At 39.7% G+C, this 22,848-nt stretch overlaps 1 protein-coding gene and 1 long non-coding RNA gene across 2 annotated transcripts in view; one reads left to right on the top strand and one right to left on the bottom strand.

Moving 5' to 3' along the window:
• The window catches only part of LOC129333149 (uncharacterized), a 28,083-nt gene extending 17,876 nt beyond the window's left edge, over positions 1-10,207 (top strand). The window contains exon 3 of the long non-coding RNA XR_008597400.1: positions 9,992-10,207. This is a non-coding gene — a long non-coding RNA (uncharacterized LOC129333149). The remainder of the gene's footprint in view (positions 1-9,991) is intronic.
• Positions 1-16,659, bottom strand: part of MIB1 (MIB E3 ubiquitin protein ligase 1) — a 73,098-nt gene extending 56,439 nt beyond the window's left edge. Inside the window, exons 1-7 of the mRNA XM_054984597.1 lie at positions 16,048-16,659; positions 11,005-11,176; positions 10,130-10,259; positions 7,786-7,890; positions 3,141-3,207; positions 2,617-2,821; positions 1,698-1,881 (exon numbers count right to left, since the gene is read on the bottom strand). Coding sequence (XP_054840572.1) covers positions 1,698-1,881; positions 2,617-2,821; positions 3,141-3,207; positions 7,786-7,890; positions 10,130-10,259; positions 11,005-11,176; positions 16,048-16,276 — 1,092 coding nt within the window. The 5' untranslated portion in view covers positions 16,277-16,659. The remainder of the gene's footprint in view (positions 1-1,697; positions 1,882-2,616; positions 2,822-3,140; positions 3,208-7,785; positions 7,891-10,129; positions 10,260-11,004; positions 11,177-16,047) is intronic.
• Between the last annotated feature and the right edge of the window lie 6,189 nt (positions 16,660-22,848).

Below are 22,848 nucleotides of genomic sequence, written 5' to 3'. Positions count from 1 at the left end.
TACCCAACAGTAAAGTGGTTGGCTGCTGTGCTAATCACAAAAATGGGCTTTCCACTGACAAAGTAGGGGTCTCCACATTCTAAGATGACTCTGGTGTAATGGTTAAGAGCAACAGGACTCTAATCTGGAGAACCAAATTTGATTCCCCACTCCTCCACTTGAAGACAGCTGGGTGACCAGTCATAGCTCTTTTGGAGCTCTCTCAGCCCCACCTACCTCACAGGGTGATTGTTGTGGGGATAACAATAACATGCTTTGTAAACTGCTCTAAGTAGGTGTTAAGTTGTCCTGAAGGGTGGTATATAAATCAAATGTTCTTATTAAAAAAAGACATGCAGAAAAATATGACTTTCAAAATTAACCAAAAGGGAAAATAAACAAATCCCCAAACAGCCTGATGAGGATTAAATATGCTTTAGGAGCACAGAATGTTTAAGGGAGCCAAGAGTTGGTTAAATGACAAAGAGGAAGAAATCAGCTTAATCAAGCCCTTGAGAACTCTGAGAGATTCCCCTTAGAGAAAGGGAGATTTTACATGGGTGGGATAGAATTTCTAAATTGCTCTTCCCGGTTGCAATTCCTAACAGATCCCACTGTATATACAGCATTTTACATCTTATATTGCTAATTTATTCTCTAGTTCAAGTACTAGATTTCTCCCATTAAAACTTCCATTCCAAGACTAGCCCTGAATGCTGGTCACACAGCAGTGGTGAAATAGATGAAACAAGTTAAAAACATCCAACAAAGAAAAAAAACCCCTCTCCCATTGTACATTATAGGTGGCTGGATTTAACATGGGGGGAGCTTTCTGGAGCTGCAACACAATGCTCCAGCTTTCAAGGCAAAATATCAATATTTATGTTCCACAGAATTCCTTTGAAGTCTTTATCAATGGAAACAATCTCTCTGGGTCACAAACTTTGATCATTTAAAAATGTTTCTAGGGAAGTGAAATGGTATGTCTTCTCATATACTTATTCAATGGACAATTTCAGGCAGGTCTGCACATGCAGCAGAAAGATAATGGTAATGAGGTCGCAGAGTGCTGAAGCGATATAATGGAATATACCACTTCAATCCACAGGCAAAGGACTACATTTTTCAAGTTCCCTCACATCAATAATTCCCTGTACATAGGAAAACAAGTACAGCATATAAAAGGGTGATGTGTCTTATGCTCTCCTTCATGTACTGATTATTTTCAAGAAGATGTAACCCTTCCCACCTTGTGTCTAGAATGGTAGCTACCATTTTGCCACCTCAGAATTCTATCACCTCTTTTTGTTGTATGTGTACACCAGGGCTTAAGTTTACATATCAGGCTTCTCCAGATGAATTTTCTAGCGCTGGTAGACAGAATTATAGTGTTATGTTATGAACTGCTATGCCAGCACAACACCATATACAAGTGGGTTTATGTATCCTGACAGTGGTGCAGGGTCATCAGCCTTAACAACATTTTCAGTGTAGGATCCATCACTGGCAGTAGTGCACAAATTATCATCATCAACTAGCACACTGAAAAGCATAAAGATACTCGGCTCCATATTCCAGAACAAGACTTCTACAGTTCCCTACACCACCAAACTGTCTGTCATATCAAAGAGACACTAGCTAACCTATAAAGCTTTAAGGTAAACAATTCCCCATTTTAATTTGAAATGGCATAATAAAAGTAATTTATATAAACTTACAGGAAGCATTGCTTCAGCCCATTCACCATGTCCTCGCTGAAGTAGCTTTATTCTTTCCAAGTCATAACAAACTTGGACAAGGTCACCCACTTGAAATTGTGATGTACCCCCTTCAGCTCCCTGAGCAGTATCTCCACTTCGGACAACATTGGCTTTGGTAAGAACCGCAGGGTTAAAAGTCCACCTAGAAAATATCAGTAGTTTGAAACAAAAATTGCTTGGTGTTACTGCAAAAATTTTGTGTTCCTATGTTTCAGTGTGTTCTGCCCTATATTTCAGCAATCTTTGATGGTTAGACTTTCAAGAATCTAGTATGTTCCGTAGTTGGGTATGTAGTCTGAAACAGACATCCATTCAATGTGTCTTAAAAATAATGCAAGAAAGATTTGTGTGTCTTAATTTCTATAAATTTCTGGCTTCATATGTACAACTCTCAGAATATATTCAGATAACTAAAATCCAAATGCAACTACGAATAAATGTTCCTAGCAAAAGTGTAGTCTAAGGAGAAAAAAACAGTGCTTGTAATAATTAACTATTGCCATGTACTGTCATATGTCTAAATAGCAGAACAAATAGTCTTAATGCAATGTTCAGTATGTTTGGAGACAGTGTCAGTAAAAACAGCATCATTTATTTCAATACTGTATAAAGTAGAGCACTTTTTGAGGAGACGGAAAAATGACAATGGAGAAATGTCAGAAGGCTACATTCCTATAACTGTAATTTGAAATTTGAAACTCAAGGTAGTCTAGTAATTTTATCTAATGACTTTTTAAATTACATACAATTTAGGGTACAAAGAATTCAGATTAAAACTTCTTGTTTTGGGATACAGCAAGAAACAAAAGTAACCTTTATGCCAAACAGTTGCAAGTGAACCAAAGTCAGCCTTAGTAAAAATCTGAGAATAATATACCTATTGCCACTTGGATACTGAACAACAATGTCATGATCTTCATCTATGCCACAGACAGTTCCAGTGGTGGTTAAAGTTTCAAACATTCCATCAGTCCATCCTCCATGGCCATGCTGCAAAGACTGGACAATTTCCAAATCAAGATCAATGTTTACTAGGTCTCCAATCTGTAAACCACCAGGATTACGGTTACCATTTTGCTCACCTAAAATTTAAAGTTATATTGTAGGGATGTTAGTATGTCACACATGCAGTTTCACAAATTCCCAACAACTTAAAAGAGCCACAAATCCAACACAATATGATATAGAAGTACAACTGCTTTGGCATTGTTGGACTAAACCAGATGGTTGTGTTTTATAATTTATGGTTCTATTGCTGTAAATCACCCTGAGTCCATGGGGGTGTGGGTGGGAAGCAGGGCTTAAACTAAAAAGATAGTTGCAAACATACATCTATACTTATGTGGCTATTATACAGTAAAATATATAATCATTACTCAAATTAGGTTTCCTCTAACTTACCCAGTACAGGACAGTGGTCTCGATAGAAGGAGCCTCCTTTGGCATCTTGGACACATTTAAGATCTGACTAAAAATAGGAAAAAAAAATACCCATAAGACATATTTACAGAGAACAGTAGTTTTAACAGATTAAATACAAAATTTGGCAGCTGCTGTCCCTGTATTTGCACTACCATGAAACCATGATATCAGACAAGCATTTGTTATCTTTGGTGCCTACTATTCAAGCATTATTTCAGTGTGCCTCCTACTTCCTATTTTCTTTACCTCCCTCTAGGGTCCGTATTTACTGGAAGAAGAAAGCGCGTGACAAAGTACATTCGCCTATGTGACTCTGTTCCTGGACTATCTGGGATATGGGCTTTGGTTTGAATATTAATTCACATTTTGAGGCTGTAATTCTGCTTCACCACAAGATACTCCAAGTCCTGCTGAGGTTGGCAGAACTGTACCCTCTCGTTCTCTGCACCTCAAGCCTTTCCACTCATAGTCTCTTAATAATCTCTTGCTCTACCAGTACAATTCCACTATGTTGTACTAACCAACACTTTCCCAAAGCATCTTCTCAAAGAGTAGTTCACCTATTTTTAAAAATTGAAAACAGAAACATGCATGCACAGTGATTACTAGTGATGGCTCTCAACTCAATCATAATTGGGCAAACACTACCACAATCCAACAAATAAGACTGCTTTCTAAGAGGTGAATGCTGATTCACTTTTTCACTCACACATATTTTTGTGCTGCTACCTAGAAACTACAAGCAGGTGATCCATTTGGACTTGCAGTGGGCATCCCACTTTCCCTTCCCCCACTATTTGTTCTTTCCCTTCCCTGAAAGCCTCTCAATCTCTCCCCTTTTCTTCCTTCCAGTTCAACTTCCCATCCACCAGCCAACCTACCTTCTGCCTCACTGTATTCAACTTTCCATCCTTCCCTCTCCTAACAGTCTCTCCCCAGGAAAAGTCCGCATGGTTCCAGCCATTGGACTGGGCCCTGTGGCACAGCAGGGACTCTAGACGGACTTGTGAGGGGCACTTCATTTCCCCCCTGTATCCCTCTCTCCACACTATTTCTTCTTTCCCTACTCCTTGCAGCACCATACCCCACTTCCTTTTCTTCCCACACAGCAATTAACCAACCTTTTATCTGCACCCCCTTTTCAGCTTTATTATGTATTTACTAGATTTATACCCCATCATTCTCCACAATGGGGACCCAAGCAGCAGACATCATTCTCCTCTTCATTTCATCCTCACAACTCCATGAAACAGGTTATGCTGGGAGTGTGACCGGCCCAAGGTCACTCAGTGAGCACCATGGCACAGTAGGGGTTTGAAGCTAGATCTCCCAAACCCCAATCTGAAACCCTAACCACTGCACCACCCTGGTTTTTGTGGAGAGGCTGCTGATGAACAGTGGTGAGCAGCCAGGTCTGGGTGTCATGCTTGTCAGACAGTATCAAGTCACCCATGGCTGTTATCAACTCCTTAAAGGCCAAGGACAATTCTTGAAATGGCCCTGCCTCCTCCCCCACTTTTACTGACAGATACCAAGACTCGAAAGCTGGTGATTCTGTTCAGTTTCCTTAGCAATGACCACTAAGGGCATTTGTTACTTAAAGCTACAGGCACTGGTTCTACTATTCTGGGATGTTTAACATTTTTTTAAAAGATTTTTTTTTGTAACCCTGGGGCTTTTCTCAAGTTTGTGGAAAGATCTGTCTTGTCTATCCATGGCCTCAGTCTCTGGATTTAAGTATTCACAGAAGCGGCCATTTGAGAATTAGACATATTAATAATGCAACAACAAAGGCAACACATTCTCTAGACAACTATGCAGTGCTCCCTTTGTTTTCTCATATATTTTTGGTCACAGTGCATTGCCCCATGAATGACTGGCACGTATTCCATAATTACAAACATAAACTAATAAAATAAAAATAATAACTGTGCATATATATTGCTCTTCTAGACAGATTAGTGCCTCACCCAGAGTGGGGAACAAGTTAGTGTTATTATTATCCCCACAATGCAGCTGGGGAGCTGGGGCTGAAAGGAGTGGCTGATGCAAGACCACCTCCTGAGCTCATGGCAGTAGTGGGATTTGAACCAGTAATGTGCTGATTCGCAGCCGACCCACTTATCCACTGTGCTACAGCAGCTCTGCATGGACAACCAAACGGAGGAGGCAGCACCAGCTTTTGTAGCAACTAGGCATCAGTGGTAATCTTGCCCAGCAAACAATCTGTTGCAATTACATTGACGATAAAATTACTTTCCCTCAAATGAAAGAAAGTGAAACTGCATACTATAACTGACACTATTGTTCCCTGAAAGTTAGAGAGTTTGAGAATGGGGGAATTTGGCCGAATTTAGATTGGGAATTGATGAAACTGTAAATTGGTTGGATTGTTGTTCATGAAGTACAGCGATTGTGGAGGGGTGGGGCAAAACAACTACACCATTTTTTAAAAAAAAATTTACATGATGGATACCCTGCCCTTAAAAGTTCTGGCATCACTGATTGTTTAGTCATGACTCATGATTCAAAAGTCAGGATATTGTATTGTAAATAACATGCCCATTTCTATAAAATCAAGTCATTCAACCATCAGTGTGCTAACCTGCTGTAGCTGCTTTCAGGAGCTTTAAAAGCCTGGCCTGAGGAATGGAGTCAGTGCACAGCCCAAAAATCAACGTACTTGTTCACAGAAGAAATTTTTCAGGGACAACAGAGTGTGCCTTGAAATATGGTTGAGTATTGAGGCTGCATATATAAATAATATTGCAAGTATCATTTTTAAGCTTCACTGACATCATTAGCAATTAACCAATTCCACCAACATATAACTTTTCATAGCTGAAAGAGTTTGCACATTATTGTTAATTGTTTACAGGACGTATAAATTAAAATAATGGCTCTAAAAACGTAACTATCAAATACACATAGCAACAAACCCTAACATATTTCCCCTCCTCTAACTGTTGGACATTTCTAATCCAAATAGCAGCCATCTGGTATTATCTCTGAAGCAACTCCCCAGGCAAAGGTCATTCAATGCACCTACACTAAAGAGAGAAGGGTTCGTTAATTCGTATAATCTGGAACTAAGGGAGAAAACAAATGGACAGGTGGTGTACGGGCAAACCATTTGCTGCCGCAAAGGTCTTGTCTATTTATTTATTACTTTGAGAAAAGCCCAAAGCCGTAAACTTGAGGTACTCGAAAACTGCAGCATGAAAAGAACAATATGTCATCAGTTGACAAGAGCTGCCAATAACCAACTCCGCTGTATGTATGTGAAGTGAAAAGCTGGCAACCTCAAACTTTTGAGAGCAAAACCAAGCATTTCAATTGTAAAAGTTACAAAGTAGAAACAAGTGTACTCACTCTCCCAGTGAAACCATTTTCAATGGGTTACATACACTGGCAACAACTCCACATTCATTAACACAAATCACATTAATCTTATTCTCCTGTACTGACCATGATCAAAAAGAATAGCAGTATGCAAAAAATATGTATATGGGAGGCAGCCAACTGAGCAGCTTCCAATAGCTGAAGACTTGGCTTCCATAAACATTTCAAACAAAAATCCTCAAAGGTAGCTTTAAAAGTCAGTACAAGGTCACCTTCTATTCAAACGGATTGTTTCAAAACACTGCTTCCTTCACAATTTAACAGGAGAAAGACACATGTAAATAGTACTATGCCAACATGATTAACAAAAGTATAATTTCAGTAACTGCATGTTACATGAATTAACTAATCTTGAGACTAGAGTATATAAAACTTTTATGCTACAGAAAAAATACAGCATTCATCTTAGGGGAGAATAGGAACAAAGTTTTTGCAGGGGAAGAAGGGTCAACCGGCAAATGAGTAAACTGGAAGAAATTTGAAAGCTGATTGGAATGTACTAGTAAGTTTGAACAAACAATGGATAGCATTAAATACGTCTTTAAAAGAACGGAATAACAATTTACTGGGACCAAAAATTACATTTGCCAAGTAAATGCACAGTCAGACCAAACACCTTCAGGTTTTTGTAATTGTTCAATTAGACAATAAATATTTTACTGAAAAAATGAGTGAGAGAGGCATCAATATTATATACCAAGGAAGGCTGATTTATAATCTAAATTATTTGGAAGAAGGAAAAACTAACCTGTACTACTACTGCTTTTATAGACCGTGTAGCAATTATACCCTTGAACTACTGAAAACAACATAAATTTAGTGTTCAAGACAGAAATGTCAACATCTACTGTACCAGGAAGTTACTTAAATATTTGACCACTATTTAGAGTGCAAAACTAGCAAACATATTTACAATTATGATGAAATATTTCAATAGTGGTGAAATATTCATCTCACACAACCTATTAATAAAAATATTTGCACCAATGATGAGACAGAAACCACCTCAAAAGTTTAAGTTGTCCACATTAATAAACTGAGACCAGACCTATGCATATGCATGACCCATCCATACAGCTGTAGGAACAATGAAGAGCTTAATAGCATGCAAACTGGCAGAAGGACATCACAAAAGAAGATAAATAGCCCAGCACAAACTATTTTTCTATTCCTCCAATCCCCCACAAAGCAATTTTGCCCTTTGTGTTGCTTTACTCCTTACCATGCCCTCAAAGCCAACTCTGTAAAGGTTTTTAGCTCCATTGTCCCATAAAACATATGCTGCACTGTGTGGGCTTGATGCACTCCAGTCCTGGATTTCAGTTACCTAGCAGAAACAAAAAGCGATGCATGTATCTGGTGCTAAATAATATTTACTCACAATGTATAGATAAGAATTTGATGCATGTATTTTTATTCATGATCGAAGTATTTTCAAAATTGATTTTTATAGCAAAATGTGAAGTTGTATCTTATTCTGAAACACACTAATTTATAGTTACTGAGTCTAACAAACTTACTTGCAAGTAAACATTGTTAGGATTACTTCCTATTATTCTATTTCATAAAGTGATTATTCAGATTTTCAGTTCAAATAACAGCTTCTGTGAAACATGAGAAAGAAGCTTTCTGAAATGCATTTTTAAATTTAGACCTTTATTACAAGACTTCCCACATAACAGAACTATGCATTAATAAAACATCCTCATATATGGAAAGCATATTTCTTGATTAGCCTAGGGAAAATGACCACTAAGTGATTAGCAACAGCAGTGGACAGTGGCAAGAAACAGAAGCAGTACTAGAGGACATTACGGAAGTTCTAACATACTTCTGATCAACTAGTTGGAAAAGAAACCATCTCTCCTTCCATAACACCACACCCTTTCCTAAAGAGATAATCAGAGAAGGAGTTCTACTTTCTCTGTAATTCATTTTCAGAAAGTGCACCTCCATCTCTGATCATCACTTTGTATTGAGGAAGTCTTGCAGTGGTCACAGTTCTTCTTGCATCTCTGTGCCACCTTTGGTGCCTTAAAGCAAAAGTCACTTGTCATATGCAACCTAGAGAAGAGCAGCATTACATGTCCCTGTAATGCTGTGGTAATAACACTACAGAAATAGATACCATTAACACTCATAAAGGAACAGTTATCAATTAGAGAAATCTGCAAAATCAAATCAGCTAAAAGTACATGTCTTTCTTGTTCATAAATATAGTGTGTGTTATGTGCCAACAAGTTGACTGTGACCTATGGCAACCCTATGAAGGAAAGACTTCTAAAACATCCTATCATTAACAGACTTGCTCAGATCCTGCAAACAGGAGGATGTGGCTTCTTTTATTGAGTCAAGCCATCTCGCTTCAGTCCTAGCATATATTTTTGATTGATTGATTGATTGGATTTCTAGACCGCCCTCACTGCAAGCAGGCTCAGGGCAGGTCACGATCATAGATAAATCACAACAAATAAAAACTCAGTACCAACATGGATTTCAACATTCCAGATAGTGCACTGTTCCCCCTTTCCCTGCCCACCATATACAAGGGAAGAAAAGGGTAGAGGTGTGGGTTGGTGAACCTCTAACTCCTCAAGCATGGGGAGGCAGATGGACCATATGCTGACCCCCCACTGGCAGGAGACCAGCAAGGAGGCTAATTAGATGGATCCAGTGCTGGCCTCAACCATATGCCGGGCGGAACATCTCTGTCTTACAGGCACGCTGAAAAGATACAAGATCTTGGCGGGCCCGAGTGTCTTAGGTAAACGGACTCAATATCCTCCTGTTTGCAGGATCTGAGCAAGTCTGTTAATGATAAATGGTTTCATTTGTAAACTGAATACTTCTTGGCTCTTTCTTACAAACTATTGTAAACATGTAAAGCAAGTTATTTGTGCATTCGCTGTAATATGTGAACAGGGCCACTGTTAAAAGTATACAAACTGATATGGAATTTTGGTAATATGTTTTGTTAGAAACAGTGTAGTGCAATGGTTAGAATGTTGGCCAGTTCTGCTCTCTCAGCATAAATCTTCCTCTCAGGGATGTTTTATGGATAAAAAGGAGAAGGGAAGAACCATGTATGGCACCTTGACAAGGTTTAAAACAAAATGATAGAGATCACTGGAAATCATAGAATCATAGGGTTGGAAGGGACCTCCAGGGTCATCTAGTCCAACCCCTTGCACAATGCAGGGAATTCACAACTACCTTCCCCCCAACTACACACACACATCCAGTGACCCCTGCTCCATGCCCAGAAGATGTCAAAACACCATCAGGATCCCTAGCCAAACTGGCCTGGGGAAAATTGCTATCTGACCCCAAGGTAGTGATTGGCATTACCCTGGGCATGTAAAAAAAAGGGTAACAAAAACTAAACACTGATGTAACCCTTCTTACCCTCCCTCTCATGATCTGCCTAGGTTCACAGAATCAGCATTGCTGTTAGATGACCATCTACCCTCTGCTTAAAAACCTCCAAAGGAGAGCCCACCACCTCCCAAGGAAACCTGTTCCACTGAAGGACCACTCTATCAGGAAATTCTATGGACTCTTCTTACCTTTCCCCTACGTCCATTGCCACCATCCTGATCTTCCCATTGCCAGTCAACTCCTCGAACCACCCTGGCACCTGTGAATATTCCTCTTGCAGTAATCTTCTTTGATTTACGTCGAGACTCCAGCAGTACTCTGAAATTTAATGTGAAAGAAGAGCCTTCTGTAGAGGCTGCAGCACAAATAAGTTGCTCAATCTCCTTCATTTTCAATAATTAAAAACTGTTTTAATGAAGAATTCACATTTTATTTACTGAATTCAGATATACAGTAATTGTTTCTATAGCTAAGTCATATACTGTCTTGTACTGGAATCTGATTAAATTATGAACAGATTAAAAACATATTTATTAAGAAATTCTGTATGCCACCTCTCTCAACCTGCTTGAAAAAGCTCACAAACAAAACTCTAAAATGGAACGAAGTAAACAACAGTAAAAAAATTAACAAATAAAAGCATAATAAATAAAACATGCTAAATAAAACAAACATAAAATAAAATGTTGATAAAACAATCCTCACCTAAGCTGATGATAAGATAGCTAAAAAAGGTAGAAACTCTTACTTAAAAGCCTGGGTAAAGAAAAATGTTTTGGTCTGGTGCTTAGGAGAGTAAGGCAGGTGCCAAGTAAGCCTCAGAGGGCATTCCAAAAGTGAGGCATCACTGCTGCAGGTGTAGACACAGAGAGCAGGGCTTGAGAAGATTATCTCAGCTGGCAGGCTGGACAATATAGGAGGAGATAGTTCTTCAGGTACTTTGGCCCCAAGCAGCTTAGGGCCTTATAGGCCAAGAACCAGCCCCAGAAACACATGGGCAGCAAATGCAGATCTTTCAACATGGTGGTGATATGATCCTTGTATTCAGCCCCTAAGGACTTACCTTTCACTTCCTGGCGTGGTTATTCTGTAAAAGCGATGTCGCAGGTGATGTTTGTCCCCATGATAACATACTGTACACAAGTCATAATTTGTACATTCAGCACATTTCCATCTAATACCAATTATTGGTTGTTGGCGACAAGTATCACACATTGTTCCATCATGTTTAATTCCTGTGAAAAGTAACAGAAGTCACACAACATTTTGGAATATAGATATATATACACCTAACAACATGCATTTGTTGTATAAGCAAAAAGAAAAAACCCTGCAATGTTTAAATATCTTTTACAAATTCTTCACATAGCGCCAGCAACTCAACATATTGCATACTGCGTTCACGTTCTGAATGTGACAAGCATTTATGCATGTACTTGTGTCAAGCTCTTGAACATATAATTTATACATAGTTCATAACATCAAGCATATATGTAATACTGCCTAAACTGGAGTCTGAAGGTTCAATCCTATTTATGTTTCTATGATGGTTCTATAAGTATCCACAAAAACCTGTTTTGAGATTAACCAGGGTAGTTCACTAAAAACATTAATTAAGTATTCTGCCCCAGGAAGCAGGTTCACAGAAAAAAAGAATGAGAATAAAATGACTAATTTGTGGTCACATCAGGAGGACAGGAGAGTCCCAATGGTCCCATCTTCTCAAAAGAGATGGATCAGGCATTGAAAAGGTTAAGTTTAAATGATCAAAGGATGCAAGTATTTTCCATATGAAGGAAAGCTACAGTGTTTTACAGGGGATGGGGAGGACAACAAATGGGAGATATAATAGAGATTTATAAAATCATAAATGTTGGAGTAGCCACAAATCATATTTTATTATACTAGAACTTGGAGTCACCAGATAAAACTGATGTTCAAAGCAGCAGACAAGAAAAAATTTCTTCACACAATATATAATTAACTTACAAAATTTGGTGCCGTAAGATGTTATGGTGGCTTCTAAAAAAAAAGTTGGGCAAATTCATGGTGGACTGGTCTACACATGACTATTAGCTATGTCTGCTAAATGAAATATTCCTGATCATAAGCAGCAGGCCTCCCAGTAACAGAAACTAAGGCTACCACTTTTATGCCCTGCTTGTGATAGAAATCAAATACAAAACCCATATTTAAGTCACCAGAGAACTAAAATAATTGGAAGAACTTTTTTTTTTTTACAAACGGTATGATTTAAGTTTATGATGACTTTCTATTAATGGACAAGTTTTAAAATGGTCAAAATAACTAAATAATAGAAACTCTGAAAAGGCTTACAATTTTATTTCCAAATTATATATATATGTAACTATCTAAAGATCTGTCAAATGTTCACAAATATAAACCCTGCCTATTCATGACAAAGCATAGCCATCATATATACAAACAATATGAGATCTGAAACGCGTGTATTTCACTTTGCAATCTTGGGAATTCTTTTCCAAGACTAGTATCTAACTTAAGGGGAAAAAAGTATTACTGGTATGTTACAATGTGAAGGGAATTTTTTCCTGAATAAGTAGATGCAACAAATTATTTTATTTCAAGTCTATCATTTAGCTGCATTTGCCCCAAAAATCTATAAGCAAATTGTCCCTCAACCACTTCCCAGATACTTTCCACCTATTCAGAAGATCTAACACACATTCAAAACTACTGGGAGGGGAGAGTAAAGTTCAGTGGAAGAGCACCAGCTTTGCCTGCAAAAGGTCCCAGATTCCATCCCCTACACCTTCAGTTAAAAAGAATGGGTAGTGAGTAATGTAACAGAATCACTACCAGTCAGAGAAGACAATACTGACCTTGACAGACGAATAGTCTGACTCAATGGAAATAAAATATGTGACACTGCAAAATGAGCATATATGACACATGCACATCTGTGTATACTGCTCAAGAGATAAAAAGGACAGGATTGCCTCATACAGTAGCACTACCTGGACCATACTGTGCCTTCTGGCCTTAACCTAAAACTAAAAACAAGAGGACTAACTGCCAGGAGTCCAGCAACCACCCCAAAACCACAGCCCATGGAACCTGAATGACTTTCAGAGAGCAAGGCAAGGCTGTTGTCATGGTTTACGCTGCTCTCCTCCTAAGTTTACTTTCTGACTTTGAAGAGATCAAAGCAGTGGCAGAAAACTTGAGGATCATATGGAACACCTTAGAACAGAGAAAAAAGTATGGGGGAGAGGACAGCAGAACTCAGTCAAGTGGAGGGGGGGGTACTTTTAGCCATAGAAAGAAATTCTTTGGTATGCTAAAATTAATGTACTAACAGTTTTCAGAGCTTTTAGGTTTGCTTATCTTAAACTGAAAAAAATCTAAGGGAACTACATCTTCCCTTTTTACCAGTATTATTCCAATGAAAATAACTTCCACATAAAGTTTTGTATTTGTGTGAACACAACATTTAAACTACACTTGATTATTTTTTTCCTAATCAAATATTTCAGTTCAATTATTTGTTGCTATAGGATCATAAAATTAACATGGAGTACTTTTAAATTTTTATTGACAAAATATAAGTCAAAATAAATATGCAAAATGAGATCACACTCTATTTAGAGCTTCAGAAACATTTCTGATTCATATTTTTCTAGAAAAACCACATCACTGCTTCTAGCCCTAAGAGGCCCATCTGGAAATATGAAAGCTGCTTATTTCCAAAGCTGGATGGAGAAACAGTTTCTTTGTTTTACCAAATTTCACTGTATTTCTATACTACACTATACAGAAATATAAGCCCATACCTAAACATTTATTTATTTATTTATTTATTTATTTATTTATTTATTTATTACTCCATTTATACCGCCCATCCTCAGGGGCTCTGGGTGGTGAACAACAGTTAAAATAAATAAAAACAAGAAAACAATAATTCTAAAATCAACATACAATAAACAGTAATAAAATAAATTAACCAAATACATTAAGGTGCAATGGTGGGGAGAACCCCCCCCCCAAAGGTGGGAGGCCGACATATCAAGAAAAAAATATTATACAGAAACCTTCTTCTCCCATGGAAGTAAAGATGGAGAGAATAACAGAGAGAGTAAGCAATAGTAACTCACACTGTATGCAAACAGCATTTACCAAGAACAACCACCACAACCCACTTTGTAACACTTCAAGTCACTAAATATTAGGATAAATTATATCCTAGAGTACATTTTAATTTATATTTTTATTACAGTGTAGAAATTAACATCCATCTTCCAAGCTCCTGATTGCAAAGTGTATAGTAACAAAGTGCTCACACATTGAGCTGCCTCAAGCTGGTGTCTGAAGAAGAGGTAAATCATTAAAAATACAAAGTAAACTTTGCATAATGCTGCTGCTTTAGATGGGCCTTGTATAAGACTTGTAATATTAAAATTTACTATCTTCTATCAAGGAGACTACAGATGCTCTTGGGACTAGTAAGAGCTCTTCAAAGCTTCAAACAGAAATCTTTCACAGCACTGCTCTCTGAAATCCTTTAGCTGAAGGTGACCTGGGACCTTTTGTACAAAAAGTGTATCATTTTAGTTACAGCCTCTCCAATTCTGAATTCAGACCCTTAGATAATTAATTGAATTAAAGAGAAGCTTCCAATGGAGGGTGTTTTTTTTTAAATCCCACTTGATCATGAAATTCACCAGCTGATCTTGGGCCAGTTACTCCCTTAACCTAACTTACCTCACAGGGTTCTTGTGAAGATATAATGAAGAAGGTATATACTGCCCTGAGCTGTCTGAAGAATGGGTAAAAATGTACTGGACAGCTTATTCACATGCAAAAGACCTGATATGACCATTATTCTACAATTTCAGAGAATTTTTCAAATCAATAACACTTTCTATACCACATCTTAAAATATCAACACTGACCTGTAGTCCAAAAGTGTAGTGTAATAAACAGAACAATAATATAACAGTAACTAGGTTTGTTAGAATTATTATTCAGAAAATCTGAATTTGCCTAGTATAAAGTTATGAGACAGAATATAGCAACCTGTACCAAGGACAAAGCAGGCAGATAAATTTTCAATGTCTAAGCACTGCTTCCCAATTCTGCTTCACTTAATTCAGATAATCCAGGCTAAAATACTGACACTGATTACTACTATGGCCCTTTCCCACAAAACGATAAATAGGGCCACTGATAGCTGTGCATCCTTCTGAAGCACCCCTGCCTCTAAATGGTCAGCAATCTCAAACTAGGCTGACCTGATTAACTATTAAGCTGAGAAACAGGACCCTTTTATCTATTCTTGCAGCAAATGTGTATAGCATTTACGGATGGACAACATAATTTGAGAAAAATTAAAAAGCAAAACCCATCTATTTATTATTATTGTTCATTTATAGTCTGCCTTTTTCACTGAGACTCAAGGCAGATTACTGTTTTATTCTTGTTGGTGTTTACTGAATGGAGCATAAAAATGTCACGATTGTATTAACGAATTAACTTTCTATAGACACAAAGGTTAAGTTCGGCTTAAGCATCATAATCACTGCATTTCTGTGAAAAGAGAGGGCATGCCCCCTGCAACGTTTCTTGACTGGGCAGGATTAACTGGGGTTACAGAAAGTTATTTTCAAATTTCTGATCATATGAGCATCTCATCCCTCTCTGAAGGAATGTTAAGTCACAAACACACACACACAAAAATTTAAAAATCGCTGAGTTCGCATCTGTTGAATCACAGCATGTTTACTGCTAAGTAAAGAAAATGCTTCGTTTACAATAGATGCCTCAGCTTTGAAAAGTTCTCGCTACTACAACATCCGATCCTGTGAATCTTCTAAAAACATTCTGGGGGGAAACGGAGGGAGGTTGGATCTCCGGAGCTGCTCCTCAGCTCTTAAATTAGCCTTTGCTAATGAGGCTTTGGGCAGCCGCTCGCTCCCGAGGGCGGAAAAGAGGCTGACAGGCGCCCAAGGCCGCGTCGCCCCCTCCTCGCGGAGGGGCCCTGCTCCGAGGCGCCGCGCCAGCCACGGGAGGGGGCCGCCTGGCAAAGAAGGGGCGCCCGCCGGCCCTCCCCTCCCTTGCCCCGCCTCACCGGTGGGCGCGCTGTCCAGGATGCGCAGGTCGTAGGCGCCCGAGCAGCGGTAGTTGGCGGCCGTGCCGTTGTCCCAGACCACCACCACCTCCTCGGGGCTCTCGAAGCTGCGCACGGTGCCCACGTGGCCCTCGCCGCCGTCCTGCTTCCCCCACTTCCAGTCGGGGCCGCGCACCACCCGCGCCCCGACGCCTTCCACCATCACCCGGTTGTTCCGCGAGTTGCTCATCTCGCTCAGCGCCTCCGGCCGGGGCGGCGGCCCTCACTGGGCGAGGCGGGGGCGAGGAAGAGGGCGGCTGCGGACCGTCGGCGCCGATAACGGGAAAGGCAGCAGCAGCAGTCTCCTCCCGCTGCCGCGCCGGGACCACGGCAGCCCGGCGGTCTCCGGCACTTGAGCGGCAAGGTTGGATGCGGCCTCCGCCAGCGGAGGAGCGCAATGTTGGCGACGGACTATCCGACACCCCCTTCGCCGGAATGGTTCCTTCCTCACTGGAGACGCTCCCGCCGCCTCCTACCGACTCCAAACGCAGACGCCACCCGGGTGCGTCTGCTAGTACATCCGGGGACGGCGGCGGCGGCGGCACCGCGGCGACCAGAATCGGAGGAGGCAGGGCCCCTGCTCTTCCTGCGCATGTGCCAATTCTGCCGTGTCGGGAAGGACAGGGGAACAGCTCCGTTCTGAACAAAGAGACAAGCTCCGTAGCGCCACCTGGCGACCCGAAGGGAGCGTTACATCACTCGAGGCTCTGCGGCTTCGGTATGGCGGCGGCGGCGGCGGCGGCATTTGCTTCCTGTTTTCTTCCGAGCTCCGAAAGGTTAATACTTGATAGGGATTGTGTTTGAATCGTACGGGGACCTGTTGCGCTCACCGTTGTAGCTATCAATGTCAACGGCCCAGTTTAAATTTAATCCGCTCGATGTGAGAGTAGCTTCCTGGCTGCCAAGAACGGACTCCGCCCGCAGTGTCGATTTCCTTCATGGTGGTTAAGAGTGGCAGTCAGCATAGCCATGAACAGCATATGGGACTGTCCTGGTATCAACAAATAAAATTAAAGACAAGGCCTGTCCACAGGACTGGGCTTGCAGTGAACAGGAACCCAAACAGAATTTTGTTATTCTTAAACCCTTTGACTTCAATGGCTTCAGAAGGGTGTAACCTTGTTTGGGATTATATGGAAAACCAGGAAAGAAGGGAAACCTATTGATCAAGCTTTACAAACCTAGCAACATCCTGTTTTATTTAAAGAAGTGATGTAGGCAGTTACCAGGCTCAGTTCAAGGTACTGGCTATCGCATATTTATTGAATGTCGCAGCCAGTGATCATTTTGACTTATGCTGTATAATCCACCTTGAATCTCAGCGAGGAAGGTGGGCTATAAATAATATAAATAAGTAAATAAACATACAAAGCCTTTCATGGCCTTCGTATCTGCAAGACCTCCTCTGTTCCTATGCTTTGCCATGGCAGCTTTTGCTTATCTGAACAGAGCATTCTGCAGATGCCACCCTGCAAATGTACAAAATCAATCCCTGGCCATACACGTGCCCCCACTATTAAGTATTGAGCTTTTTTGCTCATAGTGATTTCAGCCAGTAATGAGTTCAGCTCAGAACAACATGTTTATGGAAGGCCAGGACAGAAAGGCAACACGAGCTCAAGGTGGGCCAACACACAAACCCCACCCCGATAATACCCAACAACCAATAGGCACTTGAAGTTAGAATCCTTATTTTGCATTAACTATATGCAAGGTAACATATTTACAGTACTGTGATTGGACTTTATTGTACAGAACAGATTGGATGCAGCCAGCAGTAAAACAGCCAATAGCAATGAGAGCTGCAGGAGCCTCGGCTCAGACAAGCTCAGCCAGTACATGACACCCACTTTATGGAACAGTTTGCCTGAGGAGGTTAGGAAGGCACCACTTTCCTGGCTTTCTGCAAACTATGCAAAACTAAGTTATTCAGGAGAGCATTTTTACACAGCTAATAGGGCCGTACTATAATAGAATAGTTTAGAAAGATGCTTTAATGCAGAAAACGTAAATGAGGACTATTTGTTTCTCTAAGTATGCTCCTCCTATATAATTTCTGCATTGTTTGATGTGTCATGTTTAAACCTTATGCTCTGTTTCAGCTCTGTTTCAGAATTCTGTTTGTTTTCAAACTTCTGCAGTCCAAACCCTGTTGGATTGTTCATTGGACACCCCATCCTGCTGACTGCATTTGACTTAAACGGTGTAATCTTACTTGGGTCTCAAATATAAATGTTTTAGTTTTAGGTCATCATATATGCAAGTAGCACTGGCAACAATAGCACAAGGTAAAAAAAGAAATGTGTATTTCTAATCTCACAGGTGTATTTCACAAATGTAATATGATTCAATATATTATTAAAATGCTGCTCACGGTATAAATTAAAACGACTCTATATGCTATTAAACATTAGAAGTAGCTTCTACTAATAGCCTGAAGAAAAGGTTTTTGAATCTTAGCAGTGTCAACCTAAGAAAATCTTCCTTGGAGAGCCTCATTTTAGTAGACGTCTGAGTATATTGGTTTATGATTGCTCTTTAAAAGACTGAATTTGACTTGGTCTTGGTTTATTTTTTTCCCTTGGTTCAAGCTGGGCAGTGCTATTCCAGGCAAAGGGCATGGATCTCAGAAAGCTAAGAGCACTTAATTCTCTTTGATTTAAACCAGACAAATAGATATGTGGAAAACACATTTACAGCGGGTGAATAATTGCCACCAAAAACAGCAGTCCTCCATAGTTGCCTCCTCTCTCCCCCAGCAGCAGGGGTTAAAGGAAATACATGACATGAAATCACTGTGCCCCCACTTCTGTTCAGCTTTGAAGTATAATGATATCACAATACATGATCTCTTTTACTACGGATTACCAAAGGAGAGAGAAAAAGACACCAGGCTGCTGTTTGGAGCAACACAGACATACATCTTTATTAATATGAAGCTCTGCTCCAATCTCAGCTCCCTTTTGGGAGCAATCCAGGCCTAAAGATACTTGTCTCATAGTTATGAGACAAGTATCTTTAGGCCTGGATTGCTCCCAAAAAAATCCCAGTTAATTTTATATTTTCCCTTTCTAGCTATGATTATTCATCATCATGAGGACCATTGGCTCAGAAATTCCTTATTTCATCAGAAACTGGATAGCTCAGTTGGAAAAAGAACTCAGTCCCATATCCTTAACACTGGAAATAAACAAAATAATATTTATAATTCTGCACAGTAGAAGGGCGACTCCAGCCATCCAAACTGAACACACACACACACACAAACAAACAATCAGTAAACTGGTGATGGAAACTTCAATTTGTGTGTCAGTTGGTTTATTTACTTATTTTGCAGCTTCTAGGCCACAGTGATTCCATAGAATTCCTGAGAAATTTTTGTGCAATGTATGTTGAGTATCAATTAGGGCATCCCACCTTTATGATCTCAGACTTCTTAAAAGAACAACTTGATACAGAGCTACAACAGCTCGTAAGAATTTTCCCAGTTCTGTTCATACAACACATCTGTTACCCTTCCTGAAAGATTTTTTTCTTGCAATACATATTCCTAAATTCTGCTTTCATCTCCATGCCTATAAGTCAGTGGTTTCCAAACTTTTTTCCACAGAGAAACCTCTAAATTAAATTTTCAAATCCCTAGGAACCACTTCCTATGAAAACATAGGCTGCTTCCACACACATTGGATAATCCACTTTCAATACTCTTTAGTGAACATTTGAAACTGATTTTCCATGTGTGGAACAAAAAATCCACTTCAAAAGGATTGCGAAAGTGCATTGAAAGTGCATTATTCAACGTGTGTGGAAACGGCCAGATACAGGCTAGATAAAGGCCGTTTCCACAGTCTGTAAATCGCACAAGACTTCCTAGCGGGATTTTTGATGCCATCCGTTTACAAAACACCACAAATGGTGATTTATGGCGTTTTGTAGTCAGATGGTGTTAAAAATCAGGCGGGGAAGCTGGTAGCCTTCCATGAGTCTTGCATTATTTATAGACAGTGTGGAAACGGCCAAAGTTAATAGCAAGATGTGCTATTCAACTACTGCTAAACTATTGCCAATAAATTTATCTGTAAAGAGCTCTCAATTTGCATCGAAAAAAAAGTGAAGTGTTTTTCCTGTCTTTTTTTGTATTACCCAATCTTTTTTCTAAATATCAAAATATCAAATCAAAATAAAGTTTACTAAAACAAAATAAAGTTCAAATCCAAAGTCCATTTAAGGTTTACTTTCAGTGTGATCGTTAGGCTTTTTTTTTTTTTTTGCACAAATGTTGAATTCTTGGCTAAATTTTTGACAAACACACTTGCAGTTCTTCTTTGACAAGAATATCAAGGGAAAATTGGGAACATTTTGTGGTATTTCAAATAAATTATTTATTTGTTCCACAATTTCTTACAGAACTTCTGACAATGTTCTCCAGAACCTTGGTTGAGAAACACTGGTATAAGTCAACGTTTCTCCCTTAAACATTTTTCTTATTCTTGTTATGTTTCCTTATTGGGCAATGGGGCCTAGTACACAGAAATATGCATGGTTTACCAGATGCCAGCAGTGATGCCCAGGAGTGTGCTAAGTGCTCTTTATGTGCAGTTGCAGCTACCAGTGTGCAAAGTTGTGTTCCGGTTGTGCAATGTTCTGAAAACCTATTCTTTGAGGCAATCTGGGCTATCCCTGGTTTACTGAAATTTGCTATATACATTCTGTCTTGTAAAGGCCAATGGCCATGTACAACAAAATTTATCTACCTCCCTGGTGAACTGAAACTGGAAGCCACTCTGTTCCTTGAAACCAGAAAGCTTTATTTAACGTGCAAGGGCTCTGGGAGTCTCCTACCACAGAAGTAAAGAGTAACTTGCATCACAACTTTTTATGTCTTTTTCCAACAAAAAGAGCAGGAACAGGGAACCAATAGGAAACTTACAACACAACTATCTTCATATACAGGAGAATGAACAGTTACCCCAATGTTGTGATTTTACCCTTAGGCCTGGCATATTTCCTTATATGCGAAGATTGATAACTACTTAATTGTTGCTGGGGCCAGGTGTATGTGATCTGCTTTTGAACTGAAAGGCTCCACATTAAACATACCAGGGCCTTAGTTATATTTCTCAGGACAATTCCCCCTTGTGTTGCAGTAAAGCCTCAGCCCCATTGCAACACGTTTAGGGACTGTCTTTGCAAGGGTGGAATACTGCTTGTGCAAATACGTTTTGACTTCAGGAGAGATGACATGTTCGCAAGGTCATCTGTTGGACAGGTTTAAGAGGTTCATGGCACCAAGACAATAAGGAAACACCACACTGCAGGCAAGAGCACAGAGCAATCAAACAGACAATGATTATAACTAAACCCATCCGGAGATTTTCAACCAGGTAGCAGAGGGGAGCCCAACCGAAATTTAACGGATAATATTAGGAGGAGGATGAAAAGTCCTATTTTCTTTCCCTTTTTCGTCCTATGGGATTTGACCCTAGGTTTCTGCATACTTGGCAGGCTCTTTATTCTTCCACTGAAGCCCAAATTAAGGCAAACAACTTGAAATCAGAGTTATTTAATATAAATAGAGGTACCCATCAGGGTTGTCCACTCTCTCCTTTTTGCACTTGCTGTGGAGCCGTTGGTGGAAGCCCTTAGGCAGAATCCTCAGATTCATAGTATTCAAGTCCTCAAGGTATCGCTTTATGCTGACAACATTTTGATTTTTATTTCCTCACCAGTTGACTCTCTAGAATCAATTTCACACACTCTAGATTTGTTTAGTTAGATCTCAGATTTAGCAGTTAACCAATCAAAATCAGAGCTGTTTCCAATTAACTTGACTCCAAGTTCAGTAGTCAAGTTACGAACACAATTTGCGTTCAAGTGGGTTACTAAGAAAATGAGATACCTAGATAGGATCTCATTGGTTAAATCTTTCATTCTCCCTAAATTAGTGTTTCTGTTCCGGTCTCTCCAAGTTAAGATTCTCCCAAAGAAAATACAGCTCTGGCAAAGAGCTCTTGCTGAGTTTATTTGGTGTTGTCGCAAACCGAGAGTTGGGTTTCAGACATTACATAGGCCCTTGGGGTTAGGTGGTCTGAACGTCCCAGACCTGGCCAGCTCCATTGATTCAGGCTTTAAAATTGAACCCAACAGAAGCCTGGATCTCTGAAGAAAGTTTTTTCTCCTCACCATTTTCCTTACCAGTAACCGTCTGGTCTCCTGCTAAAAACAAGCCGGTTCTGATTTCCTCCAATTCCCTATTAGACAACATGCTTAAAACCTGTGACAAATATAGGAAAATCTTAGCTCCAGGTATTTCTTCTTTAACGTCCTTCATTAATCAAGACTGGTTTCCACCAGGAAAAGATTTAAGTGAATTTAGGGAATGGAGATACTCTGGGTTGTCAATAATTATTAATTGGATTAAAAATGGGGCAATCTTAGATAAATCCACAGTGGAAGAAAGATTTGGAATTAGGATGTCTTGGTTTAGATATTTTTAGTTGAAACATCTGATCACTAATCTGATTAGGTCCAAGGATTTGCTTCGGCCACTAACCCATTTTGAGGAAATAATTTGGAATGGAAATGATGGTAAACAGGGCACGATTTCCACCCTTTATAAACTATTACTAATGGCAATACATAAAGACCCTTTTTCATGCCCCAAAAGTGGTCTGATTCTTTAAAACTGCTCTTCTTGGAATCTGATTGGAAACAGATAAGGAACTCCTCTCCAACAAATCTCGTTGGAATATTAAACTCGTT

The sequence above is a fragment of the Eublepharis macularius genome, chromosome 7 (genome assembly GCF_028583425.1).
Source record: "Eublepharis macularius isolate TG4126 chromosome 7, MPM_Emac_v1.0, whole genome shotgun sequence".
Classification (NCBI taxonomy): Eukaryota; Metazoa; Chordata; class Lepidosauria; order Squamata; family Eublepharidae; genus Eublepharis; species Eublepharis macularius.
The sequence above is the reverse complement of the archived record's forward strand: the minus strand, read 5'-3'. Positions and strand labels throughout refer to the sequence as shown.